At 45.2% G+C, this 11,954-nt stretch overlaps 1 protein-coding gene across 1 annotated transcript; it reads right to left on the bottom strand.

Moving 5' to 3' along the window:
* Positions 1 to 1,827: 1,827 nt before the first annotated feature.
* On the bottom strand, positions 1,828 to 5,023 carry LOC125541219 (trehalose 6-phosphate phosphatase RA3). The gene is made up of 9 exons (XM_048704682.2): positions 4,632 to 5,023; positions 4,397 to 4,537; positions 4,207 to 4,278; positions 3,611 to 3,706; positions 3,375 to 3,428; positions 2,936 to 3,185; positions 2,682 to 2,752; positions 2,484 to 2,576; positions 1,828 to 2,191 (listed from the first exon to the last, which is right to left on the bottom strand). The coding sequence occupies exons 1-9, from the start codon at positions 4,875 to 4,877 to the stop codon at positions 2,138 to 2,140; spliced, it is 1,077 nt and encodes a 358-aa protein (XP_048560639.1). The 5' UTR covers positions 4,878 to 5,023; the 3' UTR covers positions 1,828 to 2,137.
* Between the last annotated feature and the right edge of the window lie 6,931 nt (positions 5,024 to 11,954).

Genomic DNA, 11,954 nt, shown 5'->3' with positions numbered 1-11,954 from the left:
GTTGGTTCTCTGATGCCGATTCACCCCCATCACATGCAACGGCAAAGGCATCAGCATCAGCACCGGCTGCTGTACGTAGGTGTGTGTCCAAGTCACGTCCGGGCGAGAAATTTCGACGAAATCGGAAGGAGAAATTCTCAAGCATGCATATGGAAGGAGAATCTCCATATATGAATGTGGCGATGCCCTCCATGTCGATATATCCATACCCGCGACAAGTAATTCGGAACAGAGGGAGTAGCTCGTTTGGGTCAAAAGGGCGCGAGAATATAAGGGAGTAGCTTGGTGTTCCCTTACTGTTTCCACTCCGTAAAGAACAGGAGCACATAATAATCGGGGCTTGCACCTGTCTGCCGTCGCAACTTGCAGTCCGGAGATCGATCCAGCGAGGATCGAATCACAGCCGATCGACGTCAAATTATACGTGTGGTTGCAAGATCAATTAAACAAAGGAGTGCATGTTTAATCGCAGCCAGGTAGGTGAAGGTGATGCATCATGCATGCATGTGTGTGGCCGTATTGTGTGATCCGAGGAGGAGTAGAGTATTCTTGGTCGTGACACGTGATTCGATGCTACGACCGACCGAGATCGACGGAAGCATGGGCGCAGGGACTGCTGGAGCGCAGGCTGCACCGGCCGATACGCCGTAGTTAATGAGACGCACGCTAGCCGCTGGTGCGTGCAGGGCAGGGGGAGGCCTCGGTCCGTTGGCCGTCAGGGGGAACATGTGCGCCCCCGGAAAAGGCGACTCCGGACTCCACAGAGGGAGGAGCTAGCTAGCCAGCCCTACCGCGCTCCCTGCCGTGGGACGGAGCGGTGGTCGCGCACGCACCTAGCTAGCTGCATGTCGGCATCGGCATCGGCATCGGCATCGGCGCATTGTTTCCGCTGCGATCTTCGTCGTGCTCGACGCGCGCGCATTAATTCAACGAGCCAGGAAAGCTACCGGCCTCGTCGCCATGCATATGCATGGGTGGTCCAAGCAGAAGCAGAGAGGCACAGACGCAGAGCTCGATCGGTGAGAGCTCCGTCATCGCCCACCATGTGGGATCCTTCCGTTTATACCCATGGGAGCCCGTGGAGAAATGGTGCGATCCAAGTAGTAGGAGTACCCACTGCTGACCCAGCGGACAGGCCCTTTTCGATGGCAACGTTTTGGCGCCACCCCATTGATGACGCGTCCGTCCATCCATGCATGCATGCATAGCAGCATCAGCTTTCCCCGCCCACAGACCAGCCAGATCTCTCTTCCTGGATCGAGAAGGAGGAGTAGCAATGGCATCGCATGCACTACTCGATCCGTCTTCTCGGTAATCGGTCTCCGAAATTTACTACGCTACCAGCGTGCAGTGCCATGCCATGCATTGATCTGAAGGCGCAGGCAGGCTTGGCCGTACAGGGGCAAGCAAGCAGGCCGGCCGGCCGGCCGGCCTTGGTGGTAGTTCTGACTTCTCACACATGCATACACGAACGGTCCATGCATTTACGAACTGTTGGCAAATCCGTCTGTGCATACCCATATGCATGCACTGTGCACTTCGCAACAGAGACTCGATCGCATGCCATATTGTTTTTAAGTTCTCCCTTGATTGCATGCCGTATTTTCTTTTCCCACCAACAGCAGAGCAGTGACAACTAGCATAGCAATATCTTAACTAGCTACTCCCTCCGTCCTATAATATAAGAGCGTTTTTGACATTAGTGTAGTGTAAAAAACGCTTTTATATTATGGGACAGAGGGAGTACTTGTCAAAAGAGATCACATCATCACAAGCTAACGAGGAAGGAAGGAAGGAAGCAAGCGAGAACAATTTTACAGTGCGGGGTGAGAAAAGGGAGGGCTACTTTGTCACTCCCATTTCTGTCATAGCTAATAACGGAAGGCTAATTACAAGACCTTGCGAGAAGGATACAGTAATAGAAACCTTCAAAGCCAAGGCCTAGCAGGGCAGGGGTCACTGCTCGATCTGGATCTTATACATGGATCCCAACACGCATGCATGCATTGTTCTACTAAAATCAAACGCCAAAGACACCATCAAGTCCAGGAAGGAACAAGCTAGACTTGATGCACTAGCTATATAGGTTGCTCGATCTCCATGTTGAGTTAGAGCTAGAGGGCTGTTGATCGATGAATTACCCCTTCTTTGTCCCGTTGCTCTTCACCAGCTTGCGCAGGAACTCCTTTACCTGCATAACATGACCAAGCCAGGTTACACATATGAAAACAAATTTCATGTCAAACTCAAAACCCATGTTTATTAGAAGAAAAGTGACACGCCTAATATTTCATACACCTACTGCTAGCTATCCCTACTACTGCAACAGTGACCACAATATATGGTAGTTGCTTTAGGTAGGTAGGTAGCTAGCCGTGCTAACTTTAGAAGCATAAAATGACTATACAAAAATAGGCATGCAGCTATTATACATTCCATATAAATGCATATATACATACATATAGTGGAGTATTATTGTGTACCTCAGCAGGCTCACGCAGAGAGTAGGATGCGCTTGTGTCCTTCGGAAACTTGGTCACAAGGATCCCGATGCCTTGTCCCATGTTGCGCAGCACCTATTTTGATTTTTTTTTATTTATTGCAAAAAAGGGCTCAGTTCATCGGACTGGATCGATAGAGCGCATCAGCGCAAAAGAGTACAGGTGCAGCGCGTACTGTACCTTGAATGCATCCTCATCTGTGCGGTCATCCCCGATGTATATCGGGAAAACGTCGCTGCGCCCCGCATAGCCTGCAAAGGAAAAACCATCCAAAAATCTATTGTGAATATTTATGAAGCAAGTACCTAACAAGACATGTATGAAGCAGCATCAACATTTATGCATTTGTACTATGTGCTGTGTTTTTCTTTTCCAAAACAAAACAACGGGCTGCCCCGTCGATTTTCATTGTGAGGTGCCGTGCAAGAACTCACCGAGAGACTTGAGCAAGAACTTGAGAGCGTGTCCCTTGTTCCACTCGATGGAGGGCCGGATCTCGAGGACCTTTCTCCCCTTGGTGAGGCAGAGTTTCGGGTAGTCGTCCAGCACTGCCTTCACCTCCCTGCCCAGAGCATCCCATTCCGCCTCCTCGACGCAGCGGAAGTGCACCGAGAGGCAAAACTTGTTGTTCTCCACCATGGCCCCCGGGATGGACTCCATCTTCGCCGTCAGCTTCTCATACACCTGCAAATTAATCGATCCGGACCACACTTGTCAGCAAATCGTTTACATTCTAGTAGCAGTAGTGGACTTGATGGCGAGAAGAAAAGTACACCAAGATTAGTACTCGTTGATTAGGAATATTATTTCTCAGGTACGTAGTTTAATTAATCTCTCACTGGTGAAAGACAGGGTGAGGTCGTGCATGCCTACCTCCTGAATGACAGGCAAGAACTCGGTCGCCGGCTGGCACAGAACCTCGTCAGCCTGCGTAGACAAACCCAACAACCACTCAATCACGCAGCTCGCAAGCGACTTAATTACAGCAAACAAAAAATTAGGGCCAATGAAAAGTCTCTTTCACGAGGACTGTAGAGAGAGAGAGAGAGAGAGAGAATAAGTGAGGAAGAAAATTCGGAGAAAGGGAGATGTCGACTAACTTAACTAACCTTTGCCTTGTGGTTAGACACTTTGGTGGGGCCCTTGATGTCCATGCCGTGGCTCCCAGCGTAGTACAGCTCCTCCAGTTTCACAAAGTTGAACACCTGCGTACATATTGCACCATAAATACAAATACAGTGCTCTTTTGTTTCTTTTGTACGTAGGTGAAGAGGTAACCGGGCAAAGGGGAAGGGGGAAGGAGAGAAGTACTACTGCGAGGAAACGCTCATGAAAACGATCGCTGTGCCTCTTTCTGTGGGCGGAAGTACTAGTAGTGCGAGAAAACGCTCATAAAAACGCTCGCTGTGCCTCTTTGCATGTACTGTTGTGTGTATAGCGTCTAGGTTCACGGCCGCAACCAAATGCGGCATGCATGCCATGTCATGTGGACGGTGAAAATCACGGCCAAATAATTACAAAAGGGAACCTGGAAGATTCCGTTTACGGTGCACGCTGCTGGAGCCGTGGTGTGAGGTGCAAGACTAGGCTTCTTTTACAGCACCAAGAAAGCAACAACAACAAAAATGCAACGGCTGCAGCAGCAGCAGCAGCAGCAAGGAACCAAGAAAGTAGCACTAGAGGATATGTTGGCGCTGGAATGTACCTTGTCTCTGCATCTCCCACTCACGATGGCCGTCGGGAAATGCTGCGCGACGCCCCTCACCGCATCCCTCATCTGCGTCAATCAAAGAGAAAATTAAGAACAGGGCAGTGCAAAGGGAACCTCTGTGAACAGAGCATGCTCTGCTTCGATCGCGTCACAAGACATGGGACGAGGGAGGAAGGAGACTGACCTCCTCGGTCATGACGGCGCGGTCGGGGTCCTGGACGATCGGCGAAAGGGTGCCGTCGTAGTCGAGGAACATGACGATCTGCTTCCCCTCGGCCGCCGCGAGCACGCCCTCGAACCACTCCAATGCTGACGGGTGCTTCTCCTGCGATTCAGGCAAAGATTCCTCAATCATCGGCTGAGAGAGGGAGGGAGGGTGGGAACGAAAGAAAAGCAGCTGCCATGTGAAAGAAACTTACGATCCACTCCTCGTGGTCGGCGCCGGCGGGGGGCATGGCGTGGCGGGGCGAGGAGGCCTTCATCGAGTCCAGCAGAGACCCGGCCATCAGCACCCCCGAGGTGGCGAGATCCATGCGGCCCAGGGCGGCCTTCCTGCAGTCGCGGGCCCTCCGCGGCGGGAACGACGCGAAATGGCGACCCGGCTGCACCGGCGCCGCCACGGCGGTGACCGCGTCCTCGGCAGCAAAGGCGGCGTGGTTCGTCATGACGAGAGCGCGGGCCGACACAGGGAGAGAGACCGAAGAAGCGGTGGGAGAAAGCAAGAAGGTGCCTGGGCTTCAACGGGAGCAACGGACGAAGAGAAGAGAAGATGTGATGGCGCTGGTTCGGGGGGAGTAGAGGAGGGAGAGGGTTTGATGGTTGGGGCGGTGGAATCCGGGTCTATATATAGGGCGTAAGGGCTGGCCCACCTCTCCGAATTTCTGATGCCGAAGTGCAACATTTTGATGCTTGGCAAATACCTCGGGCAAAGAAGAATATATGGCCTTTCCACGTAATTTCAAGTATTTTGCGCTTCATGTTAATTGTGTTTCACATGAATTATGTATAGTCCAAGAGTTATAGTGAGGTGATATGTTTATCTTGAAATACAAAAATCGCATGACCAAACGTTTCTTCTACTACTTGTTTTTGCTGATAACTAGTAAATTCGTACTTGCAATGCACGTTGATATTAGGCATTATATTGATGATATGCATATGTTAGGTATGAAATTATTTGTTTACTTATGTGATTAGTGATCGAATCGATATTTGATATGATATTAACTGCATGCTAAATGTGTTGAGCACTCACCATTGAAGCAGGCTGAGTCGTTAGATTACATGGTTTAATGGCTGAGATTTGTTAGATTACATGGTTTTATATTGGTATAGATGTCATGTCACTTACATGCCAAATATGGCGATGTCGCCTAGCGGTTGACGGAGGCTTGGGTAACTTACTATGCACATTATACCTCAAAAAAAAACTTAATATGCACATTATACCTTTAACGTACAACGGAACCTTCCTCATGGTCGAGGAGCCAAGTCCAGAGGTACCACGGCTTCAGCCTTGGTCTTGTACTAGAAACTCGAGGTATTATGAATTTGATTTTACCATGTGCGAGTGTGTGCCTTGATTTCATACTTCTTGTTGGCATGTACATATCATGGTTTCGAGTTCAATGTGAAAATTTATTTCTAAGTGACCACTCAATGCCCTAAGTTATTTTTACTGATTTTGCAAAATTCAATCCCTTCAGATTTTGTCGAGTCCCAATTGATATTGAAAAGTGCAACTTTATTTCATGGAAAGTGCATCATGTACCTTTTTCGGAAGTGAGAAAAATGCGCTTTTTAGTAAAATGAAGTTCACTTTTTGGAATCGATTGTAGCTTAACAAAATCTCAGCTAGGTATGGCATAGACGAATCGTTTTCTTATTTGCACTTAAGCCGATTAAAGCATAGACGTACCATTTTCTTGTTTGCACTTACAAATATTGCAACACAATTTACTCCTGTGAAGAAGTCATAATAAAAAATTGGGAATTCCATGTCTGGTATAGGAACGCAATTAAAGCTACTGGTACCATATTTTAACATTAATAATCAAAACTAAGTACTAACAATTTTAAGTATGAAAAACACAATAATGGACTACAGTTGATTGAATGAATGAGAAAAGGGAAACTGAATTTAGTGTCGTGTTATATTTTTCCAAAACCAGCCTTTCCCCTTTCCATTACTTTTGAAACTAGAAATATACAATTGATTATAAGTGGAAATGTGAAGAGAAAATGGAAAGAAAGTGAACTTTACAAAAAAAAATGATGCGCATGCCCGCAATCTGAAACCTAGTAGTCTTTGACACATGCACTACATGGCAAAAACACAGTTTGCTCTTTGTCGTCTGTCTTGACAAAAGGTTGACGGCAAAGAGCTGTGCTGACGGCAAATTACCTGATTCATGTAGTGTAGCACTATCAGGTCTTTTTGATTAAAATGATTTCTAGGACTTTAGAAGGATTCTAATCCTAAGATTTTTTTTTCTTGCATGCCTTGTTTGATTTGTACGATTACAACCCATAGGAATTTTTCTTAGAATTCATTTGTACTAATTCCATAGGAAAATTTTCATTCGCTCCAACCATGTGTGAAGAATTCAATGTTTTCTTATGCACAATCAAACACTCATACTACTATTCTTGTAGTATCCAAGATGATATGCCACTCAATTTTTTTTTGTCTTTTTTTCTTTTTATTTCCTATGTCTTACAAATCCTGCAAATGAAAGAGACCCCACAATGCAGAGCGCAGCCAAAATAAGGAACACTTACATGGTTTTACAGACCAACATAAGAGGCTAGCACGTGAGAAAAAGAAAAGGCGAGCTAATCCGTCATCTCTACTCTCTACAGCCAATTATAGCTCCTCGATAGATTCTCGGCAAAGACATGACAAGTTGACAACATTAGTCTTGAGGCTTTCGGCTCCAATCTTTCGCTCTGCAGCATGCTTCAGCTTCAGCAGTCATTCCTATAACAAGAAAAGCGAACAAGTGGCAAACACAGTTCCAAAAGGGGATTTGATTATTATAATTTTGTTGTTCCAAAAATAGTCATACATACGCATGGACTCAAACATGTATATAATCTATTGCCACCATTTTATACAAGTACATATGAATTGTCTTGACTAAACATAGAAGCGGGTTGGAGCGGTTTTTTAACGAAAACCAGACAAGATGCCCATTGTTTTAGGAAAATAACGGAGAAGCTGAATTAAATCGAAGGTTACTAGAAGAAGAAAAACGTATAAATGCGGCGGTTACTGAAATAAAGAAAAAGCTCAAAGTGGCGGGCGGCACACGGATTTGTCGCTGTGACATGCTTCACCCACCGAAATCCTAGCTAGACGTTACTATGTTCTGCTCAAGGCATTTATTGGTCATCTTAATTCATAGAAGAGGACACATAGCAATACAACTCTGAAATAAAAGAAAGAATGAGTAGGGTCACTAGATTTCTACCACCCTGTCCATTGATATTTAGCATTGCATTATATAGTCTTGATTATAAACTTTGCTACTCACAAACATAACCACGAATAGTCACTGGTTAAAACATAATTTAGATTGCGGGGGCCCGAGATTATAGATGATAGAAGGGAGTATCATGGTATTATCAGTTTTCATTTGAATTTTTAATTTAATTTAGGAACTTCACAGAAAATTTAGCAACATGAAATTCTCACTATTTTGGGAAGAGACATAAATTCCCAACATTAGTATCATGCCACTTTTTATAATAACTATCATGGAATTTTTACCTTCACACTTAAAAATGAGGTCTCATATTAGATGCATTCTTAACATGGAATTCTCTACTCGAAAAGGTACCTAGGAAGTCTTAGTTTTGTACTTTTGGAGAGACATGATCTTCGAGAATTCAATATCATGATATTCACAACAATCGTACCGAGGAATTTATCTGTTAGATAACTGGACTAGTATTCAGTGTCCAATTTATGATTTAAAAAATATATTTGAAAGGCATCCATGTGTGGGTGGAGCCCCACTCGGATGAGAGATGGTTCAAGAACCACATGTCAATTTGCACTTATTACCATTCATAAATTATTAGGGGTTGAATGTACGTTTAAAGTTCCAATTCAAGTTAGGAACTTCTGTGAAAAACTGGAATATTTGCCTCGATCGAGTACAATAATCTGGAAGTTGCAATATACATTAATGTTGCATGGAAAAGTAACTTCACTGGAAGAAAGAATAGGAAACATATGGAGTATGAATAGTTTGAAATTTTATGTATCATAAAAATGCACTTATGCAGATTTTAAATTGGGTTAGAAACTTGAGTTAAAATATTAGAATATTTGAACTAAGTAGCCTGGCTGAAACTTAATTGTTACTGTCGGGTGATTTATATCCTAAAGCGGAAAAGTTTTTCCCACGGATGTGTCTACTGATGGGTTGTCAGGTGCATTGATAAGATACAACATAATACGAGTTATATGTTTTAATGGTAATAACTGATACACAAATTTATACCACATATATATAACATACATTGAGAATCTCGAGGCATGCACATGGTTAGGATGTGGGTTGGTGGAGCACCTAGGGGCTTGTATGCAATTATCTAGTTAGGTGCTACTACTTTACATCAATACGTATAAATTGTGGTTGCTAAACAGATAAGCGGGTTTGGATGGTTTTAGAAAAAATAACAAAAAAGATGATTAAAGCGACAATTAGTAGAAAACAAAACAAAATAAAAACAATGGTTATTAGAAGAAGAAAAATACAAACGACGGTTAAGTGCTACACTTTTTTACCCGTACGCGTGTGAATTGTGGTGGCTAAATAGAGAAGTGGATTGGGACAAAATAAATTAAAACAAACCGGACAGGTTGCCATTGTTTTCATAAAAAAGGACAAAAAAGCGGGATTAAACCAACGGTTATTAGAGAAATATACTATATATTTAAGCGGCGGTTATTTAGAAGAAATATGAAAAGATCAAAGCGGCGATTAGGAGGTACTGTACGTGCGGCTCACCGGTCGGTGGGTCGGTCGTGATAGACATACGTACCCAGGCCCACCCATCCACGTTGTCGCCATGTTGCCATCTGGCACCTGCCGGGCCCGACGAGAACCGGCCACGTGTTCCTCTGCGCGCGGGCGCGCGGCCGGGGCCCAGGCGCTGCTAGGCCCTCGTCGAACTGGTCCGAATTGATCGCTTGAACCTGACCGCCATGTGGGGGCCGGCCGCAGCCGTACGGTGAGCTTCTTGTTTGCTGGCCTGCTGCTGCAGGTGCGGCCGGCTTTGAAATGTCTGCCTCTGACCAACTATGCTTTCCTTTTCATCAACCCATCTGTATTTTTTGTGTGTGAAGGAAATAGAAATCTTTGCCTAGCTTTTTCTGCATGGTTTCCGCTGCCTTTTCGGCAGTTTAGTGGTGGTGGCGCTGGCTCTCCAAGCCTTCTAGGGTTCGATACGATACCTGCAGCTACCGCCCCCTGGAAACATCGTCTGCGTGACTGTATCTATGGGCTGCTTGCATGCATGCATGCGCGCCCTGTCACCGGTGCGTGGCACTCACCCACCAATAACATGCATGATTGTTAATCAAAGCATGCCTGCATTGCTAGGGTGACTCATGATGGAGGCCTTCTACAGGGAAAGAAATCGTGCATTTACATGTGTTGTCGGTGTCACTCCCAGGAAAAGAGAAGGAATGAAATCCCTTGCTGTGTGGTACTCCATGTATCCGGGTTTTTTTAACGTCCTACCAGTCAGAAGTTATTTCTTGCATTGCTAAACTTCTACACACCTCGTGGCTAATCATGTAAAATAACCACTCATCATTCGTCGGCATTTTGGTGCTCCAGATTTTCCAAACTACATGTAGAAGTTTTGCGAGCATTTCGCAGGCAATATTCAAGTGACATCGGCTCCGAAGATTCTCTCGTCAAAGTTGCACTACTAGTTAATTGGGCCGTCGACGGTCGCATGCTCCCACGCACACCACACACAGCACAATGCATATATATATATATATATATATATATATATATATATATATATATATATATATATATATATATATATATATATATATATATATATGCCTGCGAAATGTACGTCCAGGGGTCGTGCCAAAACTTTAGACTTTGGAGCCAGGGAGGCGTGCTTTATTATAATCGCATGTGAAGTTACCTTATATGTCGGCATTTCCTCTAGTTGGCCACAGGGCCGGGGAGGTCCACACGTACCCTTTTGTATTGCAGCGCTCGGGGAGAACTCTCTAAAGTCGTCCAAGTCTACTGACTAACTCCACATGAATCCGACCATACGCTTGCTTGGAAATGTAGTAGTACCAGTGACAAGTTTACCTCTTGATTTGCTTCTTACACGTTCTTTCCCCGAAACATGAAAACAGCCTAAGCACACATGGAGTAATAACAGACACAACTTGGAGGAGTTGGAGTCCTAGTACAGCTGCCAAGACCCCGACCCGGCCGACCGTATCGTAACGGAATTGGAGTTTGGGAACAGAAAATCTTTGTCGTTGATCATGAGCAATGCGCCAGGGACAGGCCCTGACACCAATTGATGAGAACAGCTAGCCAGCTCCTGGCACTGCACGATCGACACAATGAGCTCTGTCGTTGAGTCCATGCACGCATGCATGCGTCGTCGTCGATCGACACGCACTGGAGAGATCTGATGAATAGCTGGCTTGCAGCATGCAGGCACGCAAATATCGCGTTCTTTCTTGGCCTACAAGTAGTATGCTGTATGCATCGATCTAGTGGGGGTGCATATTTTTAAAACTTGGATCGAAGTAGCACGGAAAACAAGTATAGTGGGTGTATATTCCTTGTGGGCCTGAGTACAAGATTCTTGACAGCGCATGCCTTGCGCTTGCGCACCTCCTCTCAGTTGCCGGCAAGATCCTAGGCTGCAAGGGAACGTGCTGTCAGTGCATGCATGCACGCTTCATGGTCCGGGATGTACTTTTGACGTAAACTATTCTCACCCGTTGTTCTACGCCGGGCGGTCAAAGCCGCCGTACGCATGTTCGCCAATTTCACAAGCCATCGTCCGCCATGGAACGCAAACAGCCGGCCGGAAAGGAGAAAGTGGCCTAGTTCGTCTCTCATACGGGCATTTGTAATTATTCTCCATGATGATTATATTATACCTCCCTCATCAGAAACAAGAAGAGAAAACGAAATGTTTACAGCAAGAGAGGTAATCCGTGACATCATATACAATTCATTTGTTTTGTTTGTCCCCAACTTTCCATGCATCATATTGTATTTATTTGAATGGTGAAGCTTCAGTCAGTTGGCAATCTCTTGCATCATCCCTTCCTTCTAACACATGTATACTACTCTCTCTGTTCTGTAATGTAAGACGTTTTTTTGACTCTGGTGTAGTGTTAAAAAATGTTTTACATTATGGGAAGAAGGGAATAGTATACTACCATGTAGCTAGCTTAGCTAGATATATAAAGAAGGCAAAGATATCTTTCTGAAGCGTAGAGAACACACCCACTGAGAAAACGCACACACCGAACGAGTCCCGAGAGCTCGAGATCGACGGGGAGCAGCACCGTCCAGCTAGCTAGATAGCTACCTGTCACCGTCCACACGTCCGTGATGACTCATGACAGGAACTGAATACTCCCTCCGTCCGGAAATACTTGTCGTAGAAATGGATACAAATGGATGTATCTAAAACTAAAATACATATAGATACATCCATTCTCC

Source organism: Triticum urartu, chromosome 2A, assembly GCF_056163025.1.
Source record: "Triticum urartu cultivar PI428250 chromosome 2A, HENAU_Tu73, whole genome shotgun sequence".
Taxonomy (NCBI): Eukaryota; Viridiplantae; Streptophyta; class Magnoliopsida; order Poales; family Poaceae; genus Triticum; species Triticum urartu.
Note: the sequence above shows the minus strand (reverse complement) of the source record. Positions and strands in the feature narration are given on the sequence as shown.